Raw genomic sequence first — 15,590 nt, forward strand, 5'->3', positions numbered from 1 at the left:
GTGTGTGTGTGTGTGTGTGTGTGTGTGTGTGTGTGTGTGTGTGTGTGTGTACTCTTAACTTGACAAATGATTCCAAAAGCAAGTCAGGTTTTTTTCTCTTGTGTGTGCCTGTTGACAACTCAGTGCTTCTGTTATCCCCTCTAAAATTTTGTACTTTCTGTCATTACCTTCTACCATAAGTAATTGTTATTTGTCTCTAACTCATGACACAGAATGTTCTGTGTTGGGCTTTATTTATGGATGCTGATGACAGTAATGACTTAGTAGTTCAATATAGTATAAGTATATTGTGAAAAAAAGGAGGAGGAAGAAAGAAATATACTGTTATTTTTTATCCTGTAGGAGAGCCTTAACTGAAGTACGTGGTTACAATTGAAGAGAACACTTTGAGTGATTACCGAACCCATCACTCAGTCACAGGGTGATGAAAAAGTTTTGCAGCAGTGCATTGAAATACATGATGAGGTTATTGTCTATATAATGACTTGTAGATGCCCCAGTAGTACCAAAATAACCAGGCAAACTTGTCTGATGATAGTTGCAGAAAGCAGGAATACACGGACTAAAAGGATAATAAATAGTAAAAAGGCATGTGAGAAGATATTGAGACATGATGGTGTCTGTAGTGAAATTTAGTTTAGAGAAACAATTTTCATCATTTTTCATTGGATGTACTACATATGCATGATGGTGAAGGGGAAAACTGGTTGCTATAGTACCTTTATATACAACTTATTTGGTGGGAAGTGTGTGTATTTTAGATAAAAGATCTGCTTCTCTGTCAGTACTCTTCAATTAATTATAACATAAAATTCCTTAGAAGCAGTGTTTACACACTCACATACAATCTCTCTCTCTCTCTCTCTCTCTCTCTCTCTCTCTCTCTCTCTCTCTCTGTATCGGTATTTATGCCTAAGGCAATGTTTAGATCATAACATACCATAGTAGTAATTTTATTCTCGATTGTTGCAGTTTTCAAACATATGGCATCAGATATTGTGCAGGTAAACAAACTAAATGGGGCTGGGACTTCAGTGGCTCTTCAAACATGGAGGAACTACAGCTCCTGCTCGAACATCGTTTCATGATTAGGCGCTTGAAATCTGATGTCATCACCCAGCTGCCTTCAAAAATGAGGTAAACAAATATTGTACTTCCTTTGTAAAATTTAAGGAAGCCCTAGTGATGTTATATTAATTTTGGTTTTTGCTTTCACAGGCAGGTTGTTGTTTTGAATCCTTCTTCTATAAATATGAAGAGTGATGAAGTGGAAAGCTGGTTAAAAAGACTACATTCCAAACAACTGAGTGGCATGCAGAGGAGAGGAGCTCTTCTGTCATTTTTTGCAGCCACAGGGAATGTAAAACTAAAAGCTGTTAAGTATGTATTTAGTCAATTAATTGATTCAATGTTCTATTGATCAGTTGCCTTATTTTTTTCTATTAGAATGACATTGAGCAAGTCAGTTTATAGGCTAGGTATTCACAATTTGTGTGTATATGCCCATCTACATATGATTAAATTGCACAATGCCTTAGATTCAATAAAATTGTACATATTAGCCCTTAATACTACTCATGCTGCTAGGAAAACAAAATAAAATTTAAAAGCAAAAGTAAACTTTTTGTCTTCTATAATACATGTGATACTATTTTCAATAAAAATATACACTGACAGAAAAAAATTTCAACACCAAGAAAGAATTGTGCAACATAAATGAAAGTTGGTAGGCATTTTTCTACATCTGAAGGGTGATGTCTGTTCAGATTTCATGCCAAATGCAAAAACTGGTGCTAGTAGCGCCACTATGTGGATGCAAATCAGGTTTGCATTAAATACTTGCATAATGGTCATGAGCATTAGTTACCTTTGAGATAGGACGTGGGGAGTTGATGTTAGCCAAGAATGCTTTTAAGACAACAAAGATGCCTTTATCAGTACCTCACTGAGTTTGAACAAGGTCTTGTAATAGGGCTATGAGAAGCTGGATGTTCCTTCTGCAATACTGCAGAAAGATTTAGTAGGGATGTAGAAACTGTACATGATTGCTGGCAGCAGTGGTCACGAGAATGTATAGTTGCAAGAAGACTGGGCTCCAGGTGGCCACATGGCACTCTAACGAGGGAAGACTATCACGTTTGGCATATGGCACTGGTGCACCACACTGCATCTGCAGTAGCAATTTTAGGAGCAGTTGGCTCCTCAGTGACACAACAAACAGTTACAAATCGGTTACTGTGAGGACAACTCCAAGCCAGATGTCCTGTAGCGTGCATTCTACTGACCCCAAATCAGCCCCATTTGCGACTTAAGTGGTGTCGAGCGAGAGCTCACTGGAGGGCAGGGTTGAGGTTTGTTGTGTTTCCTGGTGAAAGCGGGTCCTGCCCCGGTGGCAGTGATGGCCTTGAGTGGACGGCCTCCAACCAACCTGTCTGTGTGCTACTCACACTTGACCCACATCTGGAGTTATGGTCTGAAGTTCGATTTTGTATGACAGCAGGAGCATTCTCGTGGTCATCCCACTCATCCTGACTGCAAATTTGTACTTCAATCTTGTGATGTGACCTGTTTTACTGCCATTCATGAACAGCATTCAAGGGCGTGTTTTCCAACAGGATAACGTTAGCCCACATACCATTGTTGTAACCAATATGCTCTACAGAGTTTCGTCATGTCTTGGCCTGCTCAGTCAACAGAACTGTCTCCAGTCGAGCACAAATGGGACATCCTCAAACGACAACTCCAGCGTCATCCACAACCAGCATTAATCATACCCATCTTGACCAACCAAGTGCAACAGGCATGGAACTACATCCACAAACTGACATCCGGCACCTGTACAACACAATGTGTGTACGTTTGCATGCTTGCGCTCCACATTGTGGCAGTCAGCACTGGTTATTAATGTATCAGCAGCTCACATTTACACTAGCTTACTGTGCACTTACGTTAACCTGTGATCTTGCAGTGTTGATCGCTTAAATATATTAGCTAGACAAATGTATTGAGTCTGCGGTAGCTCCAGTGATAAAGTACTGAGGGCCATTTTTTACATTGCATACTATTCACTCTTCTTGTATTTGTGCAGTCAGTAATTTCTTTGTAACTGATGAGTTACCCTAGAATAGTACCCCATAACACATAAGGCATTGAAGAACAGAAAAACATAAAAATGTTGAGATACCGATTGTTTGTTGCAGAACGTAGCATTTATGTGAAGAACAAATGTTGAACTTAGCTGTTTGTGAAGTTGTGTAATGTGTTAATTCAGTTCGTCTTTTCTTCGGGGTACACACTATTACAGAAAATCACTTAATAATTCTTTCGAAATCTTTTGATAATTATTTCTTCTGTTACTGTCCTGATTGGATTGATTTTAATACGGATTCCTTCATGGTACATCACTCTTTTAAATACATTTAGCTAACTATATTCCAAATTACATGCTTGATATGATATTAATTTCATTATATTTAAATTTTTCTAACAATTTGTGTTTGAATTAACTACGCGTAAAGCTATGAAGAGAGAAATTAGAAGTTCATTTATCTTATTTGCGACAAGTGTCACAGCTCAGAAGTCACTTTTTTATTTCGTATGAGGAAAGACTTTGTACTGCATTTGACTGTATTGGTGAGTCCATGTTCTAATAAATTACACTGCAGCAGCATTATAAAATGCCTTCCTAGTACATCAGTGCCATTGAAAATATCACAATTGGAACTATGAGGTGCAACAGACTAGGAGTTTGTACACAGTTGCTGTTGGTTTCATGGAGGTCATCCTTTACCTCCATGCCTACAAATTTCTCCCTAGCAGAACATTATTCTGTGAAGTATTTTGAGCGCAATTTCAGAAATATTTTTAGGAACACAATTCATGTGTTTTTAATTTTGTCACCATTTTTAGGGTTCCATACCTCAGTTGGTAAAAACGAAACCCATATAGGATCACTTTGTTGTCCATCTGTCAGACTGAGTGACTGGCTGGCTGACTGTTAAGACCCCTTTTTCTAATGCACAGTAGAGGTATCAAGTGTAAATTTATGTCACCTACTAAGGCCTACAATCCCTTGGTAGTGTGAAAAATTTAAACGTCAAAGTAAGTGCGTTTGAGATCCAGTAATGTCACATATTTTGATAGTTCGAAAACCACTCGTCAGAACCCACAGGTTACTTCTTATTGAACTATAATCATAAAATGTGGTGAGAAGCAGGTTTTACAATACAGATATAGGGGAAAAACCAAAAATTGTCGATTGTAATTATGTCTCACTTTTTTGTCTTGCTGTAAAGGTTCCTTTTTTGCAGGAATGGATAGAGGTATCAAGCTGAAACTTTAGTCAAACTAACTGACAACCTTGACATTGGCTGGGGATTCATTTTGCCAATTTTCTATTAAAAATGGAAAAAAACTAACTGTGTTTCTAGAGCAATATAAAAAAAAAATTCATTTCTGTGTATTCGTGAAAATACCTTTGAAATTATGAAATGCCACTTTAAAGCTTTACAGAAAGCTATTGTTTTTGCCAATAGCTGTTTGCCCCTCGCAGTTGAAAACTGTCAAAAGCGCTACCAGTAGTTGGGGATTTCCTAAAGCTGCCTCGACTGTTGGAGAGCCTCATTAGTAAAGAATATGTCATGGAGTGTGTATTCACATTGTCTGTCACATCGAGGCATTCAAGTCATGTGATCTCAACTCATAAGGCTGTCCTCACTTCTCGCATGGCTGACCTCAGCTGTTTTCTAGCGGGAATTGCAGTCTTTGCAAGATGATGCTCTACTGTTTTTATGTTTGAAGTGCACTTACGCAATGCAGTAGCAGTAGCTGGAGTCCACATTTGTATGAAAATAACATTTATTGGCCTCATAAGGTTCTGCAACTTGCAGGGGTAGTTGTGTATTAGAGTAGGAAGACAGACGTGCGAAGCAATGCAAAAAAAAGTTTGTGGATCCAAAAGGTGATATCATTATGAAGGGAATTACAAAGAGTAACACAGTGTTATGAGGTACCATCACACCCCGTGAAAAATTGATTTGTTTAAGGCTAAGTTTAGTTGCCAGTCCAGCACAAATTTTTCTGTAATAGTCATCTCTCTCAGTACCTTCCCCTTCAAGATTTATGGATTTCTTTTACATCTTGTATTTGGCTTTTAAGAGGTCAAGTGTCTTATTTGTACCGGCATTAGCTTGTGAAACATCATAAATATTGACCATTGATGCTTGCAAAAGTGTTCCACACAAAATACAGAGATAAATATAACATTAAATAGGCCTGCCACAAATACATATTTAAACAACTGTGATACAGTACTTGTATACTTAACAAAAAAAGCATTTTGCCACTTGCAGTGTCTGAAGCTTTCAGCCCATTTCTTTATCAGACATTACAAATGCCTGATAACATGCCTCTGCTATTGAATATGCACTTCTGGCACTTGAGAATTACAGTGCAAAATGAGAAGGTTAAGATGTTTATTTGTTCCACTATGCTCCTTTCGTAACAGAATTTGAGTACCCCCTAAATCACTCATATTGTTCCATTCATGCTGCTTCCTCACTGCTTCAATCCTTTCCTAACAGAATTTGAGTACCTCCTAAATCACTCATATCGTTCCATTCATGCTAGCTCCTCACAGCTTTAATCACCTATCATTCATTATAACATTATAAACTTTAGCAAAAGGAATGATGATTGAAACAATTTACAAGAAGTGGACAATGAAAAGAAGTATGGAAGAAGAGCACTCAGCTGTGTATCATGAGGAAATGAGCTTCAGGGTCACAAGATCAGCAATGGACAATGATGTCAGCTGATGAAAACTTTCTTCCTGAGGAACCTTGATGGTGCCATGACACAACATGACGGCCAATAAGAATGCCATTATTTAAAATGCATAGTGGAGTGCTACAAATTGATGTGATGTGATGTGACAGTCAGTGTGAACTGACCTTGAATGTATTAAAACTTTATTCATGAAGTAGCATTTTGTCATGCATCTCAGTGTTTGTGACACCATATCTCATGAGCTGTATGTCTTACAATGATATATTTGTGTAGGTACATTCAGTGGCATATGTGGATACTGTCTGCAAAGTATGTTGTGAATAGACTTGATGGCAAAGAAGTAATAAATTTAAATATCATGAGACATGCAGGAGTTCTGTATGCATCACATTTTTTGTGATGTCATATCTCCTGAACTGTGATAAGTTGATGGTTCTTACCCCCATGGTGATTGTTGTCTGACAGTAAGAGTTAAGTTTATCAAGTTTGGTTGAAATAGTTCTAGTGGTTTAAGAGGAGATTTTGAACATACACACATACATACATTTTTATAATATGTATGGGTACTAAGGTCCAAGGTCCCTTAGTAGTGTAAATAATTTAAGCTTTTGAGTCAATGCAATGAGAAGAAAAGGCCATATGTCACTTATTTTGATACTTGCAAACTCATTTGTCGAAACACATAGATGAACTATCCACATAAACTTCGGGTCCGGTGGTCCAGCAGTGAAGTGCATGCCTGTAAACCGAGAGGTCCCTGGATCACATCTTGGTTGGACCATGGATTTTTTGGTTCTAATTTTAGCCTAGCCTTCATGTGCAGTAGTAGTCATTTCCTTTCCTGTCCCATTCACAAACAGGATGAGGGAAAAACAACTGTCAATATGCCTCAGTACAAGCCCTAAATTCTCTTATCTTTGTGGTCTTCACACAAAATGTACATTGGTGGCAGTCAGATTAAAATTCAGGTTCTTCACTTTTCTCAATAATGTCTCACGAAGGAAATGTCATCTTTCCTCCAGGGATTCCCATTTGAATTCATGAAGCATCTCCTTAATACCTGTACATTGATCGAACTACTGCTAATGATTGCTTTGACATCTTCCTTTAATTTGACCTGGTGGGGATCTCAACATACACCTGACATATCTACCAGTTTCTCTCTCTCTCTCTCTCTCTCTCTCTCTCTCTCTCTCTCTCTCTCCCAGTTGATCAGCAATCGTCTTTTGAATTTCCCTTGAAAGACATATGTTTTCTTGTCTAATGCAAAGACTGTCATTTACCAGATTCAAATCTGAATTACGAATGAAATCTCGGTGCTTCATGCATGTTTTTTCACCTTTGTTATTTTCTCTGTAGACTGTGATGGCATTTATGGCAGCCATATTGAGCATACATAAAAGATTTCATAGGCCAATGTTTGCCGTTGCGAGCAACATCATAAGTGGCACTTAGTTCATCTGCGACAGCGACACCAGTTTTAGTTGCATTGTGATAAGTAATCATTTCCGGTTTTCTTTTATCACCTGTTGATTAGTGTATGTTTTTATCATGGTGTAAAGTTGACATAAACAGCACAACTGTTTTTTAGGCACGTAGTACACCAATGTAACGTCATTCTGGGACCCAAATCGATAACTATATACTTCTGTTTCTTTTATGAACATCTCAGGTACACTCATCTTGTTTTTACGGACTGTGCCAAAAGTCAATGAATGTTCTTTCAAGAGATGGAGCATAAGGGGGTAACTAGTAAACCAATTACCGAATGTCAAATTCCTATTTGTTTTCATTATTGGCTCCAAGTAACAGTTTACAATATCATATGCTTTATTACTAAGCTGGTAAGGTGCTGGTGGTTGTTTTCCCGAGTATACTTCCAATTTGAGGATGCAGAATGTCTTCACATCTACAAGAGCATATATTTTTATGCCATATTTGGCTGGTTTGATTGGCGTGTGTACACGGAAAGGACATCTCCCTTGGGAAGATAACAGCATCTCATCAATAGTAAGGTTCTCAGACACGTAGTGCTGTTAAATATTTTCAACAAAATTATCAAAAATATCTCTTGTAGCAGCCAGATTGTTAGTCTTTTTCCTCTTGTCCTGGGTTTTCTTATCATTGAATCTCAAACAATTTTGGAGAAAGTAAAACCTCGGCAGTGACATTGTAGTGCGAAAGATTGCAACTCCAGTACCATCTGTACACCACGTTCAAGTTTTGTCTGTCTGAGCGGGCCCACTGCATTAAAAAGTCTCATAAATACCTTCAAATCCTCCAAATCTGCATTGTTCATGTGGTACTGCTCTTTATTTACTGGATATTTTCCCATGTTATTCCTTATTTGATCTTTTGTATGTCTAAGTACAGTATTCAACACACTGTTTGTTATAAAAAGACTCCAACATTCAGTCTCTGTTTTGGCAAGTTTTGCAGCACCTTTTACACCTGGAGAATTGGTAACAATATTCTCTGAATGAATACGAACACTTTGCTAGGTCAATCCTTCATCCATTTTGTACCATCTTTGGAAGTATAAAAAATATCCCATGTACCTCAGGTGACTGACTAGGAGCCACTAACGCAGATTTTGGCTCTTCTAAATCATCCAAAATACCCTCTTACTCTGAATCACTTTCTTCACTTCTTTGAGAAACTTTGTCAAACTCTCCTTCACTCCCGGAGTCACAGGAAGTAGCATTTGAACAGTTCCTAAAACTTATAGTCATTCTTGTAGCTGACGTTCATATTTTTCACAAGACATTTTGAGAAATATAAGATCTGTAAATAAATCAAAGAATAATGTAAATAACTATATCTCTCATAAACCTGCTGACAGCTCGAAAATATAACACGGACTACAAGGTTGGGTGTGACATATCCTCCACCTTTGCACACGTGTATCTACCTCTGACTCTGGTGCAACAATAAATTCAACACTGCATCTTGCCCGCCTCTCCCTTACCTTACCTCCAGCTACTGTGCCAGCAAGATTTGTATGGCAACAATGGCATTCAATAATCAGCGCTTCAAAACATCTCGGGTATGACGTACCTGACCTGACTCACGCCAGGTTAATCTGCCAGGAAGTTTGATGTAATTAAATGAGGTGAGAAAGAGGCAGAGTTGTTTCCATTGCTAGCAAACTTAAGTTCTGTCTTCATTACACACATATCATCGGATTACTACTATAGAAGCACTACTAAGGAAAACACCCTGTCTGAAGAACTTTGATCTTCAGAATGGAACTGTAGTCAGATAGAACAAAAACTAATTAGCAGGAGGATAGCAAACACAGACAGAAGAAGCAGGAGACAGAAACATGAGCTTTCAGGCTCAGAGGTTTCTTACTCTATGAAAAAAGAAGAAAGGAATGGAGGCAGTGGACTCTTTTACAGTTAAAGTGGGAAATACATGCTGTGCCAGTAGAGGCACAAGAGAACAAGAAAACAGTGAAAACATTATATTGCTAATAATGGGAAATGGTAATCTAGGCAAATGTTGAATAGATGAGTAAAAGATGACAGTATTTAGTGGAGAAAGGACAATAGAGGTGGCTAGGGGGTGTAAATAATAATATTGTATGTTGAAGTCTCGTGGGTGGTACATACCAGTAACGTGCTGTAAAGCAAGCTCCCATCAGTGGAGTTCTCCTGGTGTTGGTGCCACTGTTAGTGCTGGCAGTGAGAAGCAAAACGTATGGATGTTTGAAGTTGATATCAAAGAGCATGTAGGCAGTCTTCGTGTCAAATGATATGTGTATGTTAGAATGTTTCAATCTCTGCTTGTTTCGGAGTCCAAAATATTTGTTGGAAAGTAAAGCCTTATGCTCACCTCAATCAGATGGAGATGCCATTCTAGTCCAAATGAAATCAGGATTTCTCTAAAAAAGAAGCTGTTGCCAAATACTTTACAACTGTCTATCCATAATACTTCACAGTCAAATTTGGGAGCATAAGAATTATTTGCACTGCACTGCAGTTTCATGCTCCAGTGCTTCAGTTTTACCTTTTTTTTTTTTCATTTCAGTTCAGATCATGTTTTCGTATTGCTGATATTATGCTTTATAAAGGGGTAATGCAGGAGTAGCTTTAATATGTTGTTGTTGTTGTGGTCTTCAGTCCTGAAACTGGTTTGATGCAGCTCTCCATGCTACTCTATCCTGTGCAAGCTTCTTCATCTCCCAGTACCTACTGCAACCTACATCCTTCTGAATCTGCTTAGTGTATTCATCTCTTGGTCTCCCTCTACCATTTTTATCCTCCACGCTGCCCTCCAATACTAATTTGGTGATCCCTTAATGCCTCAAAACATGTCCTACCAACCGATCCCTTCTTCTAGTCAAGTTGTGCCACAAGCTCCTCTTCTCCCCAATTCTATTCAATACCTCCTCATTAGTTATGTGATCTACCCATCTAATCTTCAGCATTTTTCTGTAGCACCACATTTCGAAAGCTTCTATTCTCTTCTTGTCTAAACTATTTATCGTCCATGTTTCACTTCCATACATGGCTACACTCCATACAAATACTTTCAGAAACGACTTCCTGACACTTAAATCTATACTCGATGTTAACAAATTTCTCTTCTTCGGAAACGATTTCCTTGCCATTGCCAGTCTACATTTTATATCCTCTCTACTTCGACCATCATCAGTTATTTTACTCCCTAAATAGCAAAACTCCTTTACTACTTTAAGTGTGTCATTTCCTAATCTAATTCCCTCAGCATCACCCGATTTAATTTGACTACATTCCATTATCCTTGTTTTGCTTTTGTTGATGTTCATCTTATAGCCTCCTTTCAAGACACTGTCCATTCCATTCAACTGCTCTTCCAAGCCCTTTGCTGTCTCTGACAGAATTACAATGTCATCGGCGAACCTCAAAGTTTTTACTTCTTCTCCATGAATTTTAATACCTACTCCTAAGTTTTCTTTTGTTTCCTTTACTGCTTGCTCAATATACAGATTGAATAACATCGGGGAGAGGCTACAACCCTGTCTCACTCCCTTCCCAACCACTGCTTCCCTTTCATGTCCCTCGACTCTAATAACTGCCATCTGGTTTCTGTACAAATTGTAAATAGCCTTTCGCTCCCTGTATTTTACCCCTGCCACCTTTAGAATGTGAAAGAGAGTATTCCAGTCACCATTGCCAAAAGTTTTCTCTAAGTCTACAAATGCTAGAAACGTAGGTTTGCCTTTTCTTAATCTTTCTTCTAAGATAAGTCGTAAGGTTAGTATTGCCTCTCGTGTTCCAACATTTCTACGGAATCCAAACTGATCTTCCCCGAGGTCCGCTTCTACCAGTTTTTCCATTCGTCTGTAAAGAATTCGCGTTAGTATTTTTTTTTTTTTTCAGCTGTGACTTATTAAACTGATAGTTCAGTAATTGTCACATCTGTCAACACCTGCTTTCTTTGGGATTGGAATTATTATATTCTTCTTGAAGTCTGAGGGTATTTCACCTGTCTCATACATCTTGCTCACCAGATGGTATAGTTTTGTCAGGACTGGCTCTCCCAAGACCGTCAGTAGTTCTAATGGAATGTTGTCTACTCCCGGGGCCTTGTTTCGACTCAGGTCTTTCAGTGCTCTGTCAAACTCTTCACGCAGTATCGTATCTCCCATTTCATCTTCATCTACATCCCCTTCCATTTCCATAATATTGTCATCAAGTACATCGCCCTTGTATAAACCCTCTATACACTCCTTCCGCCTTTCTGCCTTCCCTTCTTTGCTTAGAACTGGGTTGCCATCTGAGCTCTTGATATTCATACAAGTGGTTTTCTTCTCTCCAAAGGTCTCTTTAATTTTCCTGTAGGCAGTATCTATCTTACCCCTAGTGAGACAAGCCTCTACATCCTTACATTTGTCCTCTAGCCATCCCTGCTTAGCCATTTTGCACTTCCTGTCGATCTCATTTTTGAGACGTTTGTATTCCTTTTTGCCTGCTTCATTTACTGCATTTTTATATTTTCTCCTTTCATCAATTAAATTCAATATCTCTTCTGTTACCCAAGGATTTCTATTAGCCCTCATCTTTTTACCTACTTGATCGTCTGCTGCTTTCACTACTTCATCCCTCAGAGCTACCCATTCTTCTTCTACTGTATTTCTTTCCCCCATTCCTGTCAATTGTTCACTTATGCTCTCCCTGAAACTCTCTACAACCTCTCGTTCTTTCAGTTTATCCAGGTCCCATCTCCTTAAATTCCCACCTTTTTGAAGTTTCTTCAGTTTCAATCTGCAGTTCATAACCAAGAGATTGTGGTCAGAATCCATATCTGCCCCTGGAAATGTCTTACAATTTAAAACCTGGTTCCTAAATCTCTGTCTTACCATTATACAATCTATCTGGTACCTTTTAGTATTTCCAGGATTCTTCCAGGTATACAACCTTCTTTTATGATTCTTGAACCAAGTGTTAGCTATGATTAAGTTATGCTCTGTGCAAAATTCTACAAGGCGGCTTCCTCTTTAATTTCTTCCCTCCAATCCATATTCACCTACTATGTTTCCTTCTCTCCCTTTTCCTACTGACGAATTCCAGTCACCCATGACTATTAAATTTTCGTCTCCCTTCACTACCTGAATAATTTCTTTTATCTCGTCATACATTTCATCAATTTCTTCATCATCTGCAGATCTAGTTGGCATATAAACTTGTACTACTGTAGTAGGCGTGGACTTCGTGTCTATCTTGGCCACAATAATGCGTTCACTATGCTGTTTGTAGTAGCTAACCCGCACTCCTATTTTTTTATTCATTATTAAACCTACTCCTGCATTACCTCTATTTGATTTTGTATTTATAACCCTGTAATCACCAGACCAAAAGTCTTGTTCCTCCTGCCACCGAACTTCACTAATTCCCACTATATCTAACTTTAACCTATCCATTTCCCTTTTTAAATTTTCTAACCTACCTGCCCGATTAAGGGATCTGACATTCCACGCTCCAATCCGTAGAACGCCAGTTTTCTTTCTCCTGATAACGACGTCCTCTTGAGTAGTCCCCGCCCGGAAATCCGAATGGGGGACCATTTTACCTCCGGAATATTTTACCCAAGAGGATGCCATCATCATTTAATCATACAGTAAAGCTGCATGTCCTCGGGAAAAATTACAGCTGTAGTTTCCCTTTGCTTTCAGCTGTTCGCAGTACCAGCACAGCAAGGCCGTTTTGGTTAATGTTACAAGGCCAGATCAGTCAATCATCCAGACTGTTGCCCCTGCAACTACTGAAAAGGCTGCTGCCCCTCTTCAGGAACCACATGTTTGTCTGGCCTCTCAACAGATACCCCTCCGTTGTGGTTGCACCTACGGTACGGCCATCTGTATCGCTGAGGCATGCAAGCCTCCCCACCAACGGCAAGGTCCATGGTTCATGGGGGGGGGGGGGGGGGGGGTAATAATGAATAGGAAAATAGGAGTGCGGGTAAGCTACTACAAACAGCATAGTGAACGCATTATTGTGGCCTAGATAGCCACGAAGCCCACGCCTACTACAGTAGTACAAGTTTATATGCCAACTAGCTCTGCAGATGATAAAGAAATTGATGAAATGTATGATGAGATAAAAGAAATAATTCAGGTAGTGAAGGGAGACAAAAATTTAATAGTCATGGGTGACTGGAATTCGACGGTAGGAAAAGGAAGAGAAGGAAACGTAGTAGGCGAATATGGATTGGGGCTAAGAAATGAAAGAGAATTTTGCACAGAGCATAACTTAATCATAGCTAACACTTGGTTCAAGAATCATGAAAGAAGGTTGTATAGATGGAAGAACCCTGGAAATACTAGAAGGTTTCAGATAGATTATATAATGGTAAACCAGAGATTCAGGAACCAGGTTTTAAATTGTAAGACATTTCCAGTGGTAGATGTGGACTCTGACCACAATCTATTGGTTGTGAACTGTAGATTAAAACTGAAGAAACTGCAAAAAGGTGGGAATTTAAGGAGATGGGACCTGGATAAACTGACTAAACCAAAGGTTGTACAGAGTTTCAGGGAGAGCATAAGGGAACAATTGACAGGAATGGGGGAAAGAAATACAATAGAAGAAGAATGGGTAGCTTTGAGGGATGAAATAGTGAAGTCAGCTGAGGATCAAGTAGGTAAAAAGAAGAGGGCTAATAGAAATCCTTGGGTAACGGAAGAGATACTGAATTTAATTGATGAAAGGAGAAAATACAAAAATGTAGTAAATGAAGCAGGCAAAAAGGAATACAAACGTCTCAAAAATGAGATCGACAGGAAGTGCAAAATGGCTAAGGAGGGATGGCTAGAGGACAAATGTAAGGATGTAGAGGCTTATCTCACGAGAGGTAAGATAGATACTGCCTACAGGAAAATTAAAGAGACCTTTGGAGAAAAGAGAACCACTTGCATGAATATCAATAGCTCAGATGGAAACCCAGTTCTGAGCAAAGAAGGAAAAGCACGAAGGTGGAAGGAGTATATAGAGGGTCTATACAGGGGCGATGTTCTTGAGGACAATATTGTGGAAATGGAAGGGGATGTAAATGAAGATGAAGATGAAATGGGAGATATGATACTGCATGAAGAGTTTGACAGAGCACTGAAAGACCTAAGTCGAAACAAGGCCCCGGGTGTAGACAACATTGCATTAAAACTACTGAAAGCCTTGGGAGAGCCAGTCCTGACAAATCTCTACCATCTGGTGAGCAAGATGTATGAGACAGGCAAAATTCTGTTGACAGATGTGAAAATTACCGAACTATCAGTTTCAGTTTAATAAGCCACGGCTGCAAAATACTAACACGAATTCTTTACAGACGAATGGGGAAACTGGTAGAAGCCGACCTCGGGGAAGATGAGTTTGGATTCCATAGAAATGTTGGAACACGTGAGGCAATACTGAGCCTACGACTCATCTTAGAAGAAAGATTAAGGAAAGGCAAACCTACATTTCTAGCATTTGTAGACTTAGAGAAAGCTTTTGACAATGTTGACTGGAATACTATCTTTCAAATTCTGAAGGTGGCACGGGTAAAATACAGGGAGCGAAAGGCTATTTACAATTTGTACAGAAACCAGGGACATGAAAGGGAAGCAGTTTTTGGGAAGGGAGTGAGACAGGGTTGTAGTCTCTCCCCGATGCTATTCAATCTGTATATTGAGCAAGCAGTAAAGGAAACAAAAGAAAAGTTCAGAGTAGGTATTAAAATCCATGGAGAAGAAATAAAAACTTTGAGGTTCGCAGATGACATTGTAATTCTGTCAGAGACAGCAAAGGATTTGGAAGAGCAGTTGAACGGAATGGACAGTGTCTTGAAAGGAGGGTCTAAGATGAACATCAACAAAAGCAAAACGAGGATAATGGAATGTAGTCGAATTAAGTCGGGTGATGTTGAGGGTATTAGATTAGGAAATGAGACACTTAAAGTAGTAAAGGAGTTTTGCTATTTGGGGAGCAAAATAACTGATGATGGTCGAAGTAGAGAGGATATAAAATGTAGACTGGCAATGGCAAGGGAAGCGTTTCTGAAGAAGAGAAATTTGTTAACATCGAGTATAGATTTAAGTGTTAGGAAATCATTTCTGAAAGTATTTGTATGGAGTGTAGCCATGTATGGAAGTGCAACATGGATGATAAATAGTTTAGACAAGAAGAGAATAGAAGCTTTCAAAATGTGGTGCTACAGAAGAATGCTGAAGATTAGATGAGTAGATCACATAACTAATGAGGTGGTGTTGAATAGGATTGGGAAGAAGAGAAATTTGTGACACAACTTGACTAGAAGAAGGGATCGGTTGGTAGGACATGTTC

General features: G+C 38.9%; 1 protein-coding gene across 1 annotated transcript in view; it reads left to right on the top strand.

The window, feature by feature from the left end:
* LOC124776379 (SWI/SNF-related matrix-associated actin-dependent regulator of chromatin subfamily A-like protein 1) overlaps window positions 1-15,590 on the top strand; it is a 135,695-nt gene that overhangs the window by 91,063 nt on the left and 29,042 nt on the right. Inside the window, exons 8-9 of the mRNA XM_047251343.1 lie at window positions 973-1,137; window positions 1,219-1,380. Of these exons, the coding sequence (XP_047107299.1) occupies window positions 973-1,137; window positions 1,219-1,380 (327 nt within the window). The remainder of the gene's footprint in view (window positions 1-972; window positions 1,138-1,218; window positions 1,381-15,590) is intronic.

Source organism: Schistocerca piceifrons, chromosome 2, assembly GCF_021461385.2.
Source record: "Schistocerca piceifrons isolate TAMUIC-IGC-003096 chromosome 2, iqSchPice1.1, whole genome shotgun sequence".
In the NCBI taxonomy this organism is placed as follows: domain Eukaryota; kingdom Metazoa; phylum Arthropoda; class Insecta; order Orthoptera; family Acrididae; genus Schistocerca; species Schistocerca piceifrons.